Source organism: Anthonomus grandis, chromosome 11 (genome assembly GCF_022605725.1).
Source record: "Anthonomus grandis grandis chromosome 11, icAntGran1.3, whole genome shotgun sequence".
Taxonomy (NCBI): Eukaryota; Metazoa; Arthropoda; class Insecta; order Coleoptera; family Curculionidae; genus Anthonomus; species Anthonomus grandis.
This window is the reverse complement of record NC_065556.1, coordinates 20,002,992-20,024,341: the sequence shown is the minus strand read 5'-3', so window position 1 is coordinate 20,024,341 and position 21,350 is coordinate 20,002,992. Positions and strand designations below refer to the sequence as shown.

The following is a 21,350-nucleotide window of genomic DNA, read 5'->3' as shown; positions in this document are numbered from 1 at the left end:
AAAAGTCCGGGAGATAAGAGTAATTAAATTTCAGGAAGAAACTTAAAATGTCTGAAATAACATTAAAAATTACCTGAAATTCCGGGAATAATTTTAAAAATTACTCCGGAAATCCTAAAATTGCTGCAAAAGTCAAAGAAGTCCGGAATGTATTCAAGAATTACTTTTTATATTATAGATTCTTTATATATTCTTCTTTTCACGCAAGTTTCGTATTTCTCGTATGTCCGGTCTATCTTGAAATATGAATGCCAAGTCTGATCATCGTTTTATGATATTCATATTAATTCAGCTTCCTTTGCATAACTATCATACGGATTATAACTGTTATGGCTTTCCTTAATATTGATTCTTTTGGGAATCGTCGATTAATTTAACATTTTCCATTTCTTTTAAAAAATCTTAAGTGCTTCAAGTAACCGCAATTACCTTTTGGGAAAAGTGCCGTTTCAAACAATAAGTTACATATATCGTTCTTAAGTAAGCAAAAATAGTAACTGTAATAAACCCCGACTTCTAATGACAAAGCCGCAGTAGACTTCCGATTTGCATCGAATAATTGTCGTTTATTATCGCCAAAAACCCCACAGCAACTGATACTTAAATTGTAAACCAACCTATTTAAATAAAACACATTTTCGTCACATTTACCAAGAAATCTATTCAAAGTCTATTATAAAGTACAACCATGCATAAACTTGATTGATTACATACGCAAAAAAGGCCTTTTTAAGGCCTTTCCTGAAGATAAACACATTACAAAATTCGAAACTACCCTGTATTTCGCGAATACTTTTTTGATTAAAACTTGGTTTGAATAAAATTTTCAAAGAAAAATTGTGCGATTGAACATAATTTCTCAAATTGAATTTTAATAATACATAATTGGTTTCGTTATTACTATTAAAAAGGTCGAATGAACATAAGTTATAGAACTTACTAAAGACTTACCTACTAAGCTCGTTTTGTTCATAAATTTCATAAACGTTGCCTTAACTATTATCTTACTTTATAGCTAGTTCAGAATATAACGTAAAAATATATATAATAATTTTCTACACTAATAATAATAATAATAATAATCATAATTATAGAATCACTTATAAATAATAAATTGCATCATAACATAGCTATAAATAAAAAGCCTTTATAGCTACCAAAAAATCAAAGTTCACAATTTTTTTAACACTATAAAGTAAATTGATGGCATAGTAAAATATTTGAGCGCACAAGGATGCATTTAATTTATAAAATTTAACTATTTTATAAAAAAAAATCGGATGCGAAAGACACTACACGTTAAAAATAAAATATCCCTAACAGCTAACACAAAACAAGAAAAACTCATAAAACCTTATAAGAAAGTTCAATTTTGTGTATAGGAAGCAGAAAAAAAATGCCTCATAAAACATATTAATTCATACTCTCAACTGCTGCAAGAAAACCCAATAAAAGATTAAAAAAAAATATTTAAAGGTCAGTGTCGTACCAAGCCGCTACTTGGTTATTATCCTGTGGCGGGGTGGGCAGTTGGTCGATGCCGTCAAAATTTAAATCTTGGTCCGTCCCTGTAACGTCCATTGCGTCCAGCGGCGACCCTAAGTCCATCGCTTGCATATTTAAGGGTATCTGGTCATAGCCTAAATTTCAAGACATAACGTGTTATTGTAATAAAGACATTCTTAATTGCGTTGAAATTACAGCTTCAGAACACTCTTTGGTTAATAAGCGAATACGATTAATTGAACACCAAATAAACACAACTAGGGAAACGTTAAAGATTTAAATTGGCCTGTGCGCACTCAAGACCTGAGTTGACCAGACCTGTACATGTGTATGTTTTATTAGTGTGTCATCTTTGGCTAGTAAAGGATTATCACGATTCTTATTGCGTTTATGTTTAAAATTATTAAATATACGACAAGAAAATAACAAACTAAACCTAATAATAATAAAAAAATAAAGCGAGAACAACATGCAAAATCTCAAAACTATCACCTTTTTTTAAAGCTGTTAAATGTCAGTTAAGAAGAGCCCTGCAAAATTAGGTTTATAAGCAAAGTAATTTATTATTAAGTGATTGTTAGTAAGAAAGTGTAATATTCTACCCGACGTGCCATCCAGATTAATAAATTGACCCAATAAAAATGTTTAAAATAGAAAAACTACAGTGTCTCAGAATACATGAGCGATCTCTCATATTTAGATATCATGCTAGACTCCTTTTTTTCCTTCTAGTTTTTTTTTTTAATTTTATTGACTTTTTTGGCATATTTTTGCATTCTGTATAATGAAAAAAAGACAATTTTTAACTCTGAACAAAAATTATGTTTTTGGTTTCTGTTTTGTAGAGTTATCATCTATACAATTACCACAAACATATGTATATTATACAAACAAAAACGAGACACAGACCAACATGAATATTTTTTAGAAATAAGTATTTATTATACTAAATTTACGATTAAATTATTTTTACAAGCCCTTTTAAAAAACTTTATACTTGTGATTGTTTTGATTTGTATTGGCAACATATTGTATTTGTTTAGACCATTAAAAAATTATGTCTTTGGCTTCTGTTTTGTAGAGTTATTATCTATATCGCTTTTTCTCTATGTCCTCTTTCAATTTTCATTTATGTGTTCCTGGAAAACATCGATGTTGCAGGTTTAAACATTAGTTAGGATTATAAAAGCTTCTATAAGGTTACCTCGACACTGCTCATCTTTTAACTTGTGGAAATAATCACTTCATATATTATTCCCAAATTGGAATTGGCTCTTTCAGTGTAAAAACCCCAGCTTTGTAACAGATATATTAGAAAGAGTGCATCGTAAAATAAGGAGAATTCCGTTTCAGTGTAGTCAGTCTAAACATTTTTTATTCGCCCAAGCTTAAAGATGAGCAGTGTCGAGGTAATCTTATAGAAGCTTTTATAATCCTAACCAATGTCTACACCTGCAACATCAATATTTTCCAGGATCACATCAATGAAAATTTAAACAGGACATAGAGAAAAAGCGACATAGATGATAACTCTACAAAACAGAGACGAAAAACATTATTTTTTTAATGGTGTAAAAAAATACAATATTTTGCCAATACAAATGAAAACAATCGAAAGTATGAAGTTTTTTTAATTTAATCGTAAATTTAGTATATTAAACCACTTATTTCTAAAAAAATGTTCATGTTGGTTTGTGTCTCGTTTTTGTTTGTATAATATACATATGTTTGTGGTAGTTGTATAGTTTTTATTAGTTATTCAATTTTTTTTTTATGTAATATGATAAATTATTAAGCAACCTCGTTGTATAACTTGCATTAGTTTTTGACTAAATAAACAATAAATATAAAACATATATCCTTAAAAATTTGAGCGCATTAAAGTCTTCAAGGTTTTCTTTTTAACAACTCTTGGCTACATAGGAAATAATTGATTCTATTTTAAAATATCTTAGTAGCCCATCTAAGGACAAGCGTGGATCTTACACAAAAAAGAAAATAGACCGAGAGATAATTTAAAAACCCAATAAGAAAGTTTTCTCTCTGTGTTTCACATTACAGGCGATAGCATGCCCCTAATAAATTGTACTCATCCAGTGACATAACAGTTGTGCGACTTTAAGCAATGTCCAACAATGAAAGTTTCCTATGAACTATATAGAAGTATTATTAAATATATGAATACCTCGAGTGAGGCATTTCTGTTACAAAATAATACACATAATAAAGAAAATGCAAATTAAAATACTGATTGTCATTCATGCGTTCAATGCCTGGTACATATTAAAAAAGCAGAAATTTTCAGGGGAAGAATACCCAAGTGGCAAGAAAAAAACTGCCATAGTCCCCTTCATTACACAACGAATATATAAAAGATTATTATCTTACCAAGAGTCGATACGTTTAAGGAGGATCTTTACTCCCAGAATCATCATTTTTAATCAGTCATTTGTTCCCGTGGTCTCATTTGCAAAAAAAAAATAATATAAGCTATTCTTTGGCACGAATGCATATCTGGACGCAAAAAAATAAGATATACTAACTTCTTGTAATAGATTTTGACTAGTTATGATAAAAAATATGTTTATTTATCAGCTGACAACTCCAGGGCACAAAACAAAAACTGGTATTTTTTGAGCTATTTTAATTATATCATTAATTATTTTTGATTACATATCTGCTGAAAAACTAACCATCAAGTATTTTGAAACAGAGCATAAATTTATTTCGGCTGACAGGTTTTACCACTGAATTGAAAAAGTGTGAAAGAAAATACTAAAATCGATGATTTTCAGGATTTTTTAAATGCTGCACCACAAAATAGTACACAAAATAGAACCAAGAAAATGAATTTTTCTGGTTTTAAAATGTTGGTCCAATTTGACAACAAACTACCAACTACAAAAGTTGAATAAAAATCGACCACTTTTAAAAGATATTTCCGTTTTGGAAGGAAAAAGAGGACCAAATGTACGTATGTACATGTACGCGTGTACTCCAAAAAATCATTTTAAGATACTGAATATCAAGAATTAAATATACTACCAAAAATAAAATAACGATTAAAAAAATCTTGAAAATCAACTGATCTGATCGATAAAATCAAATTTTATCACACAATTATACCTTTGGAAGAACTTGGTTCAAAGTGATGCTCAAAATTTACTTGAGGTAATTGAAGATGATTAAACGGTCAGTGCAAATTTGTTTAAGTACTAAAATTTATTTTATTTTACTATGTTTAGTTAATTCAATCCTTTTATTCTTTATACTTACTTCAAATGTGCATAAATAAATATTAATCTTAGTAAACTTACGCTGTTTATATTAATATCTTTTTTTTTAATTAGATATTTGAACACCACAGAAAAATACTTTACGTTTAAATATACGGTGTTTATGACTGCTATATCAGCTTCTTTCCTCCTGTCCGGTTATCGTAAGTTTACAATTTCTCTTTAGGAAAAGACACTTTATCGATAAATTATGCCGTATGTTACGAATTTACGAAAATTCCCCAAATTTGATTAAAATCAATATTTGGGTGTATGTATATGTGAACTATATTACATAAAATATTTTAAACTGTTCGTAGCCTGTTTTACAAATAATTGAGCTAGTTCTATTACGGTTCTATGCCAAATTCTTTAAACGTCGTTTTCTCAAAAGTTTAAATTCTTAACATACGGTATTTTTCCGTTGAACGGTAGTATTGTTAATATAGAGGCAGTAATGTTAATATAAGATAATATTTACTTGTGAATTTTTTATGTTTTAGTATAAAGGATGTAAAAAAATGCCAAAAATGTCATTTAAAAAAAAACATAATTTTTAAAGGAGTTTTGGAGGATATACAAGAGACACCCCATATAAAATGTTTCAGGAAAGGCTTGTCAAAATAAGGGAAAGCTAAATTTTTCGTTCTGCACAAAGTTGTAATTATCAAGTTCTAATTGTTATATTGGGACCAAATAAAAACTCTTCATTCAGGTTCGACCTTTATACGATCATCTCGTAATTTTCAATAATTAAATTAAAAATGAAGAACTCAAATAATGCTTAATTAGTTAATATAATTTAGTGTCCCGAGGATGATTTTATATAAAGGCTGAAACTTCTTTTAGTTAAGTTAAACTTTGCCGCAATATTGGGATCCACAATAATATCACCTGTTTCTGCACCTTTCTGCAACACACTGTATATAATATAAATGATATTAAATTTGTATATAATGTCCAGCACCACGATTATATGTACTTAAAAATACTTATGCCCAAGTTAGTAATTTTGTGTTGTTTTTTTTGAATATTCAATTACCTTGCTGCTGATAGGGCCTGCCAGTGTGGCTGCTGTGTACACTAGGGGGCCCCTGCCCGTACATATTGTCATAAGCCTGTTCAGGGCTCAAAATATCCTACAATGGTCAAATAAAAAATGCAAAAAAAATATCTACAAAAAAAAAATCTGTACAAAATAAAAAAAACAGTGTCTTCATGCACTTTTACAATAATTCCTTTAAAGCATTCGAAAGTCGCTTGAAAATGATTTTTAAATGATTATTCGCACGGTTTGTTACTGACCTGGAAGTCTGCTCCCATGCCCAGATCCGGATTCCAAAGATTCTCCTCTCTGAATAGGGAACTGGACAGTTCCATAGAGAGTCTCTTCTTATAGTCTTGCGGTTTGTCTTCGGACATGCGGAACAAAACTGCGGCCGCATACGTTGCTACACCTTTAAAGGTAAAAGGACATAATTAATAGCCTCCAAAAAAATACAGTAAAGTTGCTTCAATATCATTTTCCCAGCATGGCAAAACCAGAATCTGATCAGCACCAAAATCCAATCGAAGACGATGTTGACCCTCCTTTCTTCCTTTGGCATATAATAATAAACTTTCATGTTGCTAAAAAACGATTTCCTACATTGCAACAAATATCTAAAAATTAAGTGAAGTAAATAATTGTCCATGATCCTATGAAACTTTGAGAGAAATAATGAGATATGGCATTTCGATAGAAAAAGGCAAAAAATTTAAAGTTTAGAAGGAATTTTTTCATTAGATAATGAAGGGAAGAAAATCGCCTAATAATTTACATGGATGAAACTTAAATTCATTCCTCGCATACCTATGAAAAAACCTGATCAGACGACCGTAACGAAGGTTTTCATATAGGATCTAAAGAGCAAAGAATTATTATTGTTCATGCAAGTGGCGATGTGGGTTTCATAAAAAACGCATATTTAAATCTGGAAGTAAATCGGGCAACTCATAGTGAAATGAATTTTAACAACTACAAGAAATGGATTAGAGGAAAAGTCCAGCCAGTATCCCAATGTCCCATTTCATAATGTTCATTAGGGAACTAAAGAAAAATGTCCGATTAAGGCTCCAGAAAATATTTAATGAAGAACTGGCTTAAACAATGCAATATTTAAGTTTCGGAACAAATTAAAGCGGAATTATTTAGCTTAATAAAAATGCATAAACTTAAATATAAAACCCATGAAATAAATAACGTTATGACCGATACAGGACTTCTATTATACTATCCCGACTTAAATCCAATTAAGTTGGTATTGGCTGCTTTAAAACAATATGTTGCAAATTAAAATATAGATTTTAAATTCAAAAATGTTCAGCCAGCTCTGAACTTAGTTGTTGATTAGTTAGTCATAAAATTAAAAGAATTTGTGACCGATATTGTGTTGTGCAAGTTACACCGATATTGTGAATTTTCAGAAATATAGTACAAGATACAAGAGTACAGTACATACAGAGTAGATACACTAAGACAGGCCAATGGACATGCATATTCTTAAACTAAATGGAACGCTAGTTAGTAGCAGATGACACCGTTTTACTATAGGTAGAAAAGTTTATAAAGAACCGGCTGCTCAATATGCGCACAAACCCATTTTTCAACACAAAATCGATAGAAAATCCGGTGGCAGAGAGAAAAGACGACCGCAATATATTTTCTCTCGCTTCTTATTAAAGAAACCGCAAGAACAAAGCAGCCGCCGTACTTCGTTTCTTTGTACCTGCCGGGGATTTAAAGCCTATGACGTAGCCTGAAGGCCTACTCACTGTCGTCTCGTACGGGAAGTGAGTTAATCGTGTTATAAGGCATTTAAAATCTGTTGTGTGTTTTTTTTTTAAAGTAGTGAAATAGACTATAGTTTTTTTAGTTAGACTATCCGATTTTTATTGTAAAAGGTAAGTAAAATTGGTTTAAATTATTCAATTGTCTGATAATTTAAAAAAATAAATGAAAATTAATTACTGTTTCGTAAATAATGGGTTACTGATTTTTCGCTCAGGCAAAATTTTTTAGTTATTTCTATATAAAGTAATACCAAAAATGATATTAAAATGTAATACGCAGAAATGATACTCTTAGTTCATTGATTGGATAAGCGGGTACTTATACTTTTCAGTCCCAGTTCCCTACCCACATTTTCACCTATAATATTTAGTCAACCTTTTACCATTATCAATGTTGATATTTTAATATATTTTATTGTATATAATTAATACCACACTGATAACTTTATACGATTATTTTAAAATCTTTTATTCTTCTCTTTTTAGGGTCAAAAAGCGGAGACTATCATGATGACATGAACCATCACAACTTCATGAAATGGGCCGAAAATCAGTTAATTCCAAATTTACTACCTAATTCCGTCCTAGTATTAGACAATGCAGCTTATCACAATGTGCCTGTAGTCAAGAATGTTACATCTGGAAGTAAAAAGCAGGAAATAGTTGACTGGCTCAAGGAACGTAATTTTACATTTGATGCAAAACTCACCAAGACAGAGTTATATGAAAGTGTCTGAAAATAAAAAAAAGTATCCTGTAAAAACCAAGTTGGACGACCTAATGGAAAAGCATGGACATATTGTGTTACGTTTGCCTCCATACCACCCAGAGCCTAATCCGATAGAAAAAATTTGGGCAACTGTTAAGAATTGGGTGGCAAGCAGAAATTCCACTTTTAAATTGGCGGATGTCGAAACTTTGACAATGCAGAAATTTGCGGAAATTTCGAATGATGAGTGGATAAATATTTGCAACCATATAGACAACATAGAAAAACAATGTTTCAAAAGTCATCACCTTTTTGATGAAGCATTGGATTCTTTAAAATTTACAGTAAATACAGGCTCATCTGATGAAGAGATCGAATGGTCTTCATCGGATGAATCTGATTTAGGTTGTAATACACTATCTGATAGTGAATAAAAATATATAATATGTAAAATAATGAAATAAAACTTTAAGCTTATACCAATCTGTTTCTTTACACAAGTCGTTTAAAATACCTAATCCTTAAAAAAAAATGCGAATAAAGAATAATTTTCAGCTACCTATTTGAAGTCCTGTTTTAAAAATAATTAGCGAACTGCATCCTCCTGTAAATAAAACTATTTTTTATTAGATTTTTTATGGGCACATCACAATGCTAAAAAATATAATTTTAATTTATCTACATTTTTTTAAACGAATTTCGGAGCAATTAAATTCAAATATATGCATTCTTAGTTGGTATTTCAACTAAATCAAACGCACTTATAATATCGCTAGCTATACCTACTAAAAATCTAGGGCTATTTAAACTCTAGGACAAATAAATATTAATAATTTCAACAAGTGTGCCGCCTCCACTGTCTTCAGACCTCGACATAGTCATCTGACCCGATCGATAGAATAACGAGATGCGCGGATTTTGCCGCCTGTTGATGTCACCGGTTCTTTATAAACTTTTCTAACTATATATAGAGAAAAGTCTTGGCAAATTATAACAACCCAAATTCAAAAATACTTTCTGGTATTGAAAAGCTGGTTCCAACACAATAAATTAACTGTAAATATACAAAAAACTAAATACATGTCCCTTGCAAGTTGCAACTTACAGAAATTCCCTTCAAAGGCTTGGGCATCATAAGATTGGGGATTGTGAAATACCCAAAGCAGCATGCTTTAAATATTTCGGAATTAAAATTGAGCATTTATTTAAATGGGACCTTTATATCAATGAAGTGGTTCAATAGTCAAAGGAGATTTCTCTCAAAAATTATATACCTTGGAGACTTTTTGACTACCGAATATCTAAAGGTTCTATATATGTCTCTTGTACAAAGTCATTTAGTTTATGGTATTTTGGAATGGAGAAGCGCTTCTGAAACACATAAAAAAATTAAAATCAATTCAAAAATGGTCTTTAAAAATAATTTTTTGCAGAGTAAGATCATATCCCACTGATTCTGAAAGTAACATATTAGATTTGCGTTAACTTGATTGCTTAGAAATCCTTAAATATATAAAGAAAAACAAGATAGTGTTAAATATTAACCAAATTTTATCTACTAGGCAAAACAACTTGGCAAATCCAACCACGACCCGTAAAACTCATGACCAAAGGAGTTTAAAATATTATGCTCCAAGACTGTATAACATACTCGCAAATGATAAAAGAATGGTTGAAAGCTTTGACTCTTTCAAACGCAAAACCAAAAAACTGGATATTTTTCGAGGGTAGAGAAGTTTTTAATGATTTAATAAATCTTAAATACATCAAATGAATGTTTTTTGTTTCAAACTGCTTTTAAAATATCTACTCTACTTTATATTATACTCTGAAATGACCTTTTAATCACGGATATAGCCCGTTTGCCCAATAAGGACATAATTAACTAAATTTGAAATTTTTCCCGATTATGTAACCACAAATCACGCACAAGTGCTTAGTGTACTTCAGTGATATTTCTAAACGTTTATTTTTTATAATTTTTTATTATTGTATTGCTTAGTAAGTATAAATTATGCATATTGTTTTTTAATAAACGTTATTATTATAGAAGACAGACATTTAGAACTTTGTCTTTTTGTCGTAATACTTTAAAGTAAATTTTTACCCATAGCGTTTTTTTTTTTTTAATTAAAAGAAAGAAATAAATTTAGGCAATTCAATACTCTAAATCAGAAACTTGTTGTCGTAATAGATTTTATGTGTAGTGTACTAGCGCCGAGGCGAGTATACGCCGTATATCCATCTCCTTTTCTCCGAAAGCGTTCTCACTCTGAATTCCGCGCCGATAATGATATCGATGTTTATGATACACTTGTATTACTTAATAGATTCTTACCTTCATTTCTCGAATGTAGTAACTCAGTCAATGGGGCGGTGGCGCCCTCTTGCTCGATCAAATCGGCTCCTTCCTTATCGGCCGCTAATTCACAAAGAACGCCCGCAGCGACCCGCTGAATATTTTCGATGTCGTTAAACAGTAACTGCACGAACACCGGGATAACGCCTTGTTGACGGATCTGCTCCCTGTTGTAAAATTCGCGGGCGAGGATGTGTAACGCACCAACGGTTCCTGCAATACGGAAATCAATCACTAAAACTGAATACCCGGCAAGGGGAGGCCAAGTTGAACAGGAACATCTTATCTTGATACAACCAATTGAATTGGCATTGCTGGTTATAATGTGTATAGAGTGAATGGTGACAGTAGAAAGACCGATCTGTGTTAGAAATAATGGAAAAATTAAACAAAAAGTTCAAGTGTGTACACAGAAAAAAAATTGGCTAGTTGCAATTGAAATAGTTTATAGTAATAGGAAATATTTTATAGTTTCTCTTTATAGGTCTCCTAGTTCTTCAAGGGTTGAGTTCGAAATTGTTTTCTTGGGGTAGTGTGATGCAAGCATTCTTGATAATCAATCTTCTGTCATCATAATTGGTGATAAAGTCATCGATTTTAGAACTCGGGAATCAGAATATTTTTGAATTTTGATCATGCTAATATAAACGAAGAGTATAATGAATTATTCATTAGCTGTTATATCTCCGTTAAGAACAGTTAAAATTTATCCTAGATATGAAGTTTGGTGGAATGATGTGTGAAGCTGCTACTAAAATAAAACTTCTAAAAACTTTAATAATTATAAAGAAAAAAGAAATTTGGCAGTAAAAATAATAAGGGATGAAAAGAGAAAGTACTATGAAGATAAAATATATGGAAATAGGGGAAATTGAAAAGAGATACTTTGCAAGAATTTATACCAAAAAATCAGCAAGTGATGAATTTACGGGAAGTGGAAATTAACGGCGAAGTTATTAATATGGGAAATAATTTCCCCAACAAATTGAATCACTATTTTATAAACAGTATAAATGAAATTCTATTAGATGTAGACAGAACAATATTGCAGAGGACTTAGTAAACCAGGATCGTAATTTGGACAGTAGATTTTATCATTTTAATTTAATTAATTATACAGAACTTTTGTTTAATATGGCAAATAGAACAAGTCCTGATGAAATTAATATCAATCTACTTAAGAATATTAAACGACCACTGCTTAATTTTAAAAAATGTTCTCTTGAAACTGGTGAAATCCCTGAACTACTAAAATTATCAACAGTTATTTCGATACTAAAAGTAAATAAATCTAGTTTAGTTAATGACCTAAGACCGATAAATTTTTGATGTGCGTTAGACAAAATACTGGAAAAAGTGGTTTATACACAGCTCGTTAACTATCTTAATCATAACGGCATAATCAGTGACTTTCAATCTGGCTTTAGAGAAAAGTTTAACTGCGAAAATGCTGTTCAGGGTGTGTTGGCTGATTGGAAACAAAATATAGACTGTAATTTAGCTATTGGTGCCATTTTTCTGGATTTAAGAAGAGCATTTGAAACCATCAATAGAAAGAGATTAATAACAAAATTAAAAAGTATAGGTTTAGAGAGGGTTGCTTTGAAGTGGTTTTGTATTTAAAAGATAGAAAACAGGTATTAAAAATTAATGATGTTTTATCAGAACCGTTAATAAATAAATATGGCGTTCCATAGGGTAGTGTATTAGGACCATTACTATTTGTAATATATATTAATAATTTAATAGATTATGTTAAAGAATGCATAACTTATCTTTTTACAGATGATGCTTTATTTTATTTTACTACATTAAACCCACATGAGCTTCAAGTTAAATTAAATAATATTTTAAAATCGGTCTATAAGTGGTGTAATTTAAATGATTTAAAGGTTAACATCTCTAAAACTAAATATATGATAATAGCAAAGGAATGTTTTGACAGATACTTCCCAGCACAGTTAAATATAAAAATATCGGAACATTCGATAGAAAAAGTGTAACAAAAATTAAATACTTAAGCATATGGATAGATCGGGACTTAAATTCTAAAGTCATGCAGTTGAGGTCATTAAGAAGATTTCATATAAGATTTATTATTTATCTAGATGTTCACCTTACTTAATCTTATGGACAAAAAAAAATATTTACAAAGTACTTATCCTGCCTCATTATTGTTCTAGTGTATTATTTTTATTAAAACAAAATGAGTTGTCTCGACTTCAAAAGTTGCAAAATAGGGTCATGCGTATAATATTAGGTAAACCAAGATTGACCCCAATAAAAGACATGTTACAGGCTTTAGAATGGTTACCAGTCAGAGAGCATCTTCTACTCAATACGCTGACATTTGTTCATAAAATTAAAATTGGTCATGTTCCACAGTATCTGTTGAGTAAAGTCATTCTTGCCAAAATACATGATCATAACACGCGATCGAAAAGTAATTTTTATATACCTAGAGTTTCTCAAGAACGTGCTCAAAATTCATTATTTTTTAATGGTCTAAAGAAATACATAATGAAAGAAATACTAATGTTGCCAATAGAAATCAAAACAATCAAAAGTATAAAGTTTTTTAAAAAGGGTTGTAAAAATCATTTAATCGTAAATTTAGTATAATAAACCACTTATTTATTTTATTTCTAAAAAAATGTTCCTGTTTTGTCTGGATTGTGTCTCCTTTTTTGTTTGTATAGTATACATAATATGTTTGTGGTAATTGTAGTGTTTGTTAGTTATTCAATTCTTTTTTAAAAATGTAATATGGTAATTATTAAGTAACCTTGTTGTATAACTTGTATTAGTTTTTGACAAAATATATATATGTTCAAGCATCTTGGTAAAATTAAGATTTCCCAAGAAAGGCGAAATATTTTGTAAATATTGTCATCTTAGGAGTAGCACTATAATCAGTGGATATTGAGATACTAAATTCTAAACTTTGCACCTACCTTCAATAATCTCTTCCATTCTAACACCATCGGCATAAGTTCCTGGTTGCTGACTGCCTCCGCTTGCCAAGCTCGCCCTCTAAATGTGACATTTTCAAATAAAAATTGCCAAAAATGTCCGCTACTTACTCTTTGGGTGTCTTGATAGGCTCTCATCAGTAGTTGCACCAAGAAACTGATGGCGCCGGACTCCCTTAGGGTCACAAAATTGTCCTGACACAACGCCAAATTCCTGATCAGTCCGATCACTGCCTTGACCAATGGCCAACGCGACGGCGGATTCAATAGTCTGACGATTACCGGAATACCACCGACAAGCCTACAGGAAAAAAGTTATAAGTAGTAACTAACGTATTGCAATCGGAAGTTGACAATTAAGAGTGTTTTTCCTGAAATTTATTTAGGCTTAGTTCTATTGCAATAATGCTGCTTTGCAGTTAGGATAATCTCCAATGAGTTAGATAAAGGTACGAGTAAACAGGCCTATTTTGCATTAATTTAATCCCATTTACGGTATGGCATATGTTTTTGGGCTTCTTATTCTAAACACATGATGCATACATTATTTGTGTTGCAAAAAAGGGCAGTTGGGTACATGAATAAAGTGATTCATGTAAGTCTCTCTTTGTTGCGGTGTAGCGGAGGTACTTACGTACTTGCCGTATGTCCAGCCTCTAACCTTTGACGTCGCAGGGTATCCATCAACCCCCCTCACTATTTCTTTGTATAGTTATAGGAGAAAAGTCGACAAAATGCCTCGGGCGCCACTCTAAGTAATTAAAGGAGCTTAGAGTCCCCTCTAGCCTCTTGGGTAAGCCTTTAGACAGTGGAGAAACCAGATAGAGATTGAAAGTAGACTGTCCGGTTATAATGAGATCTTATTGCTCTTAATCTTTATTATTACAAATAGATACTAATAAGTAAGTAACAGGTTTGGTTGCTTAAAACTAAATGAACAAAAAAAGTCCTTAAACTTTAACAATCCCCATTACCAATTTCTATGATTAAGCACAGGCAGTTATTTGGGAAAATGTACCGGAAAATTCGGCACTCTATTAATGACGCAAAATAGTATGATTTAAGGGACGGGGTTATGATGTTTTGTACAAGCGGTTACGGATGACATTCGTTAAGCAAAGCCGGAAACTCAACACCAATCAAGCGAGCTCAATCAAGCTCAATCAATCGGTCAACATTTACCTCTGCTCTGTTGCTATACGGATAGTAAGTATGACATCACGGACTCGGTTATTACTAGTCTCTCACCATTTTGAGAAGCCAAGTAATAATTAATAAACGCGGCTACTTCCTGCCCTACAAAACACGAAGAAAGATAGTGTCCAAGCAGGAGTTTTCATCAATCACACAATTAAACGGAACGGTACGGCAGCGGACAGAGCAGAAAATAAAAAGTCAACAATAAAAATTATCAATTAAATACAAAATAAATCCGCAGTGAGTGTTTCTCTGGTTGCAAACAAGAATGTAACTTTTCGCGAACGAAATTAATGAAACGTTGGTTTAATCACCCGTTTACTACCTGCCCTACAAAACACGAAGAAAGATAGTGTCCAAACCACAATTTTAAAATTAAATAAAACAGAACAGGACGGAACGATATCAATAGCACCGGATTCGATAAAGATCTTAATACGCGAGCTTGGAAGCGGCCGGTAAACTGTCAACAGGTGGCTCTTACCAAACCCAATTCACACTGTCAATATGAAGACAAAGTTTTAATGTAAATATTGAAAATTTAACGGTATTGAAATATGGAAAAATTACTGGAACTTCGTTCGAAAGGTATGGTACGACCTTACTGCGACGAATGTGTCACCTTGGTGGACCTGGAACCTTTTTATACCCATCGCAGGAATTCGGATGCCGACGACTCACGAACATCCTCAGAACCAATCATTGGATAAAAATGCAATTGGGAAAACTTAATGAAAATTGAGTTTTTCCTCATGAAAACGGCACAGATTTATAGGCCATGACCTTATATATGGTAAACAAACTTAGTTTCAGCTCTCAAAACCCGGTATTTCTAGGTGAAAACAGCGGGACAAAAGCACATGTGTACAAGAAAACCGGCTTTTCAGGAAAACCGCGGGAAACTGAAATATAATTTATATTATATTTTGCCACACCAGGCATGCCCCTTCATTTAACAGGGCTTCCCAAGGTAGGTAAACCTTGAAACTTGCAAAGTAGAACATGTAAACAATGCAACAGCATGAAAGGAAAATTTCATGAAAATAACCGGAAAACTGGAAGCATAGTGATGAAAACCCTCTCAGTTTTAGGCATTTGTGGTTCTTTATTATCCTAAGCATAACCAGGGCTGAAAACAATAAGGCCAGAGACTACAACATAGTCAACGGAGAACTAGGCATAACCTATAAGAAATCGAACCTTTCCAGGATACTATCAGGCTAGAAACCTGTTTAAGTTGGTTTCTTTATATATGTTTACAATTATAAACCCCTCATGACTCACAGGTAAAGCTTAAAATTTATCTTTTTGTTATGTAAATTATAAATTTAGAGGTTACAATATTAACGGAGCAAAATTATCTAAGTTGTCTTATAAAAGACTGTCTGGGCTTACCCTTATTACTATAAAATAAAGACAAAATCTTGTAACTTCGTTACAGCGGACAAAATTTTAACATTCTCCTGTCTCTTTATACTTGAAACAGTATCTTTAATACACAAGAAATATGGTGGCAGTTTGAATCAGGATTTTTCTTTTTACTCCACAAGGCAGACACATAAAGTGCCATTGCCCATTCCCAAATCGGCTTTGGTTCATGACTCTGTTGCGTATAATAGTCGTCAACCTTTTCTCAGGCTCATAGATTTAAAAAGGAAAAGTCAGGAAATTGCTTTTTGTAAGACCCTTTTATGATATTGAAGAATATTATACTGACACCTTTTAATACATTTAGTTCCTACTGGTGTTTTTTTAGCTTTAGGTTTTATCAGCCCTATTTTGTTTTATTTTTATTTGTGTGTATATTTCAAATATTTTTTGTTATTTGCTGTCACCTACTTTTATTTTTTTGTTTTATACAGCTTTGTTTACAGCAACAAATATTTAGAACAATAGAGCATATTTTGAAAAACTTTCCTTTAAGATTAGTTAAACCTAAAAATAAGACCTTGGGTAAGCAAGGGATCCTCTGAAAATGATAGCCAATACGACCCTACAAGATTCACATGATTTATCACAAAGTGATAAAAAAGGTCAAGCAGAACTACTGCAGTTGCAGAATTAATCATCATGCAGAATTAAGCAGAATGAATTAAAGTTAAAAATCAGATCCAAAGGGGTCTGTTATATAATTAATAACTATCAATGGTAATTCTGGCTATGGCGTTAACTTTAATGTGAATAATTTAAATAATATTTATTGCACAATTGCATAGAAATTAACAGGCCAGATCGCACCTGGTCCTGATCCTATCTATCACTTATTAAAAGGATATTTATGTGCCTGACTGGTTCTGCCTTTTTTCATACTGATATGAATGAAATAAAAATTGTCTTGTGACAAATGATTAATAAAAACTCATAGGGAAAGTAAGAAAGAGTCCAGGGGAAGATTTCTGGTTTTTTTTCAGTAATTGGTGTTGTACTGTTGTCATTAATTGAGCTTTCCAGAGAATTTAGTTTTTCTAGAATATCTCTTAATTGCTCTATTCAGACTAGAATGATAATAATTGATCTTTTATCCTGTATAATATACTGTATTATGATAACTACTAGATTTTTTCAGGTTTTCCTATAGGAAATCATGGCTTTCGTAATAGATTTTCTGAAAATTATATTGTTTTTTTTTAATTTTTCCAGGATTTTTTATAGCAAATAACCGCCTTTGTCAATTTTCTTAAAAAAATATATTTCTGTTTTTCTTAGTGTATTAAAGGTTCTAGCTACTACATTAAATATATCTTTTAACAAAGGCATTTTTCCAGATAGTTTAAATCCATCTTTAGTGAGACCTCTATTTAATACTCAAGATCCACTATGTTATTGTCCTATTTCACATCTCCCAACTTAAAATAATAAAAATAATAGAAAAAATATTAATGACAGATTTTCTTCAAAAGCATAAATTGTTAAATGTTAGGCAATTTGTATTCCAAACTAATAAAAATACATGCTATGCAATATCGAATTTTCTGGACAAACTATACATCAGTCTTAATAATGGAGACATGGCTGCGGCAATGATCTGTGATTTCTCCAAGGCTTTTGACTGTGTAGATTGCCAAAAAATTGTTAGGCATCTGATCGGCAAACTGAATTATCAGATTTCAATACAATTTATATAGGTAAATGGATAATATGGATGTAAAGGTATCTTCAGCAGAAAGCGTCTTGAATATCGGAGTTCTCCAAAGATCCTTATACTACTACTAGGGTTTGTAGAAAATAAACTAAAAAAGAAATCAAAAAACTATTTTTTTTTCATTGAAAAACCTGATAGAAACATTTAAATGATTTACTGGATGCCAATGATATTAGTTTTGTTAATATTGGAGTTAATTTAGACCAAAATGTCTATGGAAGCCTCACATTCATAAATTAAGTAAATAAAGATTTTAAAAAATGGAGCATGGAGTTCCCCAAGGCTCAGTGCTTAATCCACTTTTATTTCTCTTCTTTCTAGATGATATGACTTCTATTGACATTAATGAATCATTTAATTTGTTTCTTGATGATCCCTCAGCCTTATGGTTCACAACAGATATCAACATATTAAGAAGCACTAGTAATCACGACATTAAAGCAATAATGGAGTGGTGCAATAGCAACAGGTTAATATTTACTATTGGAAAAACCAATCTCTTGAATTTTAAATGTTCAGTTACAAATGTAAGCTTAAAAAATCCATTAATAACCAAAAGAGCTATAAGTTTTTGGCACTGTTCATTGATACCAAGCTAAAGTTTGATGATCACATACAGACCTTCTGAAAAAATGGATTGTAAGGACAGTAAGATTAAATCTGGTGTTGATTTTGAGTCCCCCAGTTAAGGTAAGTACAATTTTTCGAGATTTGTGAGCAACCAATTATTGCAGCCAATTTTTGTCCTCCAGTAAGATAATTGTGTGGGCTTAGTCTTAGAGACTTCAGCCCTCTCTTTAGTTGTGAAAGAATTTTAGCAACATGGACTGGAATTTTTATTTTATTGACAGTGAATATGGTCAATTAACAAGATTAAGCAATGATAATTTGAGATTACTCATTCCCAAAGATTCTTGATCAAGAATTCGATTACATTTGAGAGAATAAAAATGTTCAATAATTTTCCTCTGCAAATCAAAAGTTTGGAGGGTGATAAGACTAAGCAGGTTAAGATGTTATTGTTGACATTGAGGCCTATTATTCTCTTGACGAATGTTTTTATGATAGATTGTTATTTTATAGTAGTGTGTTTTAACAATTTTACTATTTGTTTTTATCTGTTTAGTTGTGCCTAAATGATGGATGTATTTTATTTTTTAATGCTTTGGGCATTTCGCTTAGTATTTATTTCTTTGTTAATATTGATTCTTTTAGATTTATTAAATTTTTGCTCTTTAATTTAGCTCTTCGTACAACAAAGCATTTTTGATAGGTTGATTGAAGTCCTTGGAAATAAATTATAAAAAGATAAAAATAAAAACAATAAATGAATTTTATACAAAAGTAAAGTTCATTTTAATAATTGTAAAATTTGTTATTCATTAAATGAGTTCACTGAACTTATATGTTAATATGTATGTACCAAGTGTATTTTGCACTAATATTTTATGATTCTAGCTTGTAAGTTTTTCCAAATGTATATTTTATTTTGAAATATATAAACCATTTTTGTACTTTAAATCAATAAATGGGTATGAGTGTAAATTACCTGACTTGGTTTTGGGCCAGTTCGGACTTCTCATGTCTCGAAGTTAAATGTCTCAAGGCGCAAACCGCCGGCTCGGTAATCTCCTCGCGATCTCCCGCGTTCATAATAGTCCTGACCAGGGCGGATATACCATCGTACTGGCACACCGTTTCCTTATTGAACTGGTTGTTGCACGTCAAGTTCGATAAAATTCCGGCGGCACAGGTGACCACATTAACATCGGACGAGGCCAACACTTGTACAAGTGATGAAAGAAGGGAATCCAATCCGTTCACTTTTGTTGCAGCATCCGAAAGATTCCTGAGGGTCCAGAGACAGTTTTGGACTAAACGTTGGCTCGAGTTGCCCAAATGCATGGCGAGGGCCTGCATTCCGCCTGCCTCGACGATCGCAGGTTTGTTACTGGAGCACACCGATAAAACCTAAATATGTAAAGAAGTATATAGTAATCGTTCAAAAAGAAATATTGCAGTCGCGATTTTATTTATCTTGAATAATATTGAAATATTTTGGAGTTTTTGTCTAACATTACATAATTAAAAGTATATAGTGTTGGAAATTAAAACCTCCCTTAGTGAAAGGAAACAATGGTTTCTGAACGTAAACAAACGTGTTTTCCGGTTTTAAAGATGGATCAGGGAGCCTTGTTGCCAACTCAACTAAACAAGAAACGACTCATAGAAAAAGGTACTAAAAATGGCATGTGATAAATGCAAAGAAAAAATCTATCAACATAAAAATATTTCCATGTAATGGATGCGTCGCTAACACATGAATAAAATGTAGTACAGTGAAATTATAATATTGAAACTTCGAAATAGAAAAATTATGCGATTTTTATGTAAAAAAAGTAACAAATTTGATACTGTTAAATATAACTAACAGGGGCAAAACAAACTAAACAAACAAACTTAATAAAATCATTGCACTACTTAAAAATAAAATTAAAGATTTAGGGCTTTTAACCCACCAAAATGTAAATACAATACCTTCTTATAGCAATGTTGTTAAAACAATATTTAATACATCTAAAGAGCTTGTGAATAGCATTTCTATCATATTATTCGTACCCAAACAACCACAAAATGCGAATAAAACTAAAAAATATCTTAAGACCAAGGTCTCCCATCTAATGTATCTATCTCTATAATCTGTTTTTAATATAAATGTTTTAACTCTACTCTAACTTTTTTTTTAAAGAGAAACTACTTAGTGTGGAATTAAATTAATTTTATAATCCGTTATTCTAGTCCTCATTATTATACTCAATCTTATTTTATTTGGGTATGTATCTTAGTACTTCTGTAACTTTTCCCTATAGTTTAACTTTATTGTTTATTTTTTATTATGTCAGTTTGGTTTTGCTTAAGCCGGGTTGACACGATCCAAGTATACTTGATTACAGTCTACTTGAATTGTCCGCGAGCAGCACTTGGACGTTACTTTGATCGTGTCACCAGTTCATCCAAGTGCGCTTGGATCAGTAGGTTACATTCAAGTTGAGTAGGACAGTACCCAACTTACTTGGATCCAAGTGGTGTTTGTTTGTGAAATAAAATGGCGTCGGTGTATGAAAAAAGAAAACTGGAAATAAGCAAAAGAAGAAAATGGTCCGAAAGGGAGAATATTAGATTCATGGAGTTATACGAAGCTGAGGAAAGTTTATGAAATGTGCGTTTAGCGAAATATAAAAACAAAGATGCTAGGGAATTCGGCTCTTAAACGAATAAGAATAAATATGAATATTCCTGGTCTTAGTGAAAACATGGTATTGAAAAAATCAATGCCATGCGAATCACCTATAAACAG

General features: G+C 31.6%; 1 protein-coding gene across 3 annotated transcripts in view; it reads right to left on the bottom strand.

The window, feature by feature from the left end:
• Positions 1-635: 635 nt before the first annotated feature.
• The window catches only part of LOC126741911 (armadillo segment polarity protein), a 31,549-nt gene continuing 10,834 nt past the window's right edge, over positions 636-21,350 (bottom strand). The window contains exons 6-13 of one of the 3 annotated variants that reach the window (XM_050448381.1): positions 19,542-19,963; positions 13,765-13,954; positions 13,636-13,714; positions 10,661-10,894; positions 6,087-6,238; positions 5,824-5,920; positions 1,999-2,036; positions 1,493-1,640 (exon numbers count right to left, since the gene is read on the bottom strand). In XM_050448381.1, the coding sequence (XP_050304338.1) occupies positions 2,014-2,036; positions 5,824-5,920; positions 6,087-6,238; positions 10,661-10,894; positions 13,636-13,714; positions 13,765-13,954; positions 19,542-19,963 (1,197 nt within the window). In that variant the 3' untranslated portion in view covers positions 1,493-1,640; positions 1,999-2,013. Of the gene's footprint in view, positions 1,641-1,998; positions 2,037-5,823; positions 5,921-6,086; positions 6,239-10,660; positions 10,895-13,635; positions 13,715-13,764; positions 13,955-19,541; positions 19,964-21,350 lie in introns of all 3 variants that reach the window. The other 2 variants (XM_050448380.1, XM_050448382.1) reach the window with 2 other exon arrangements.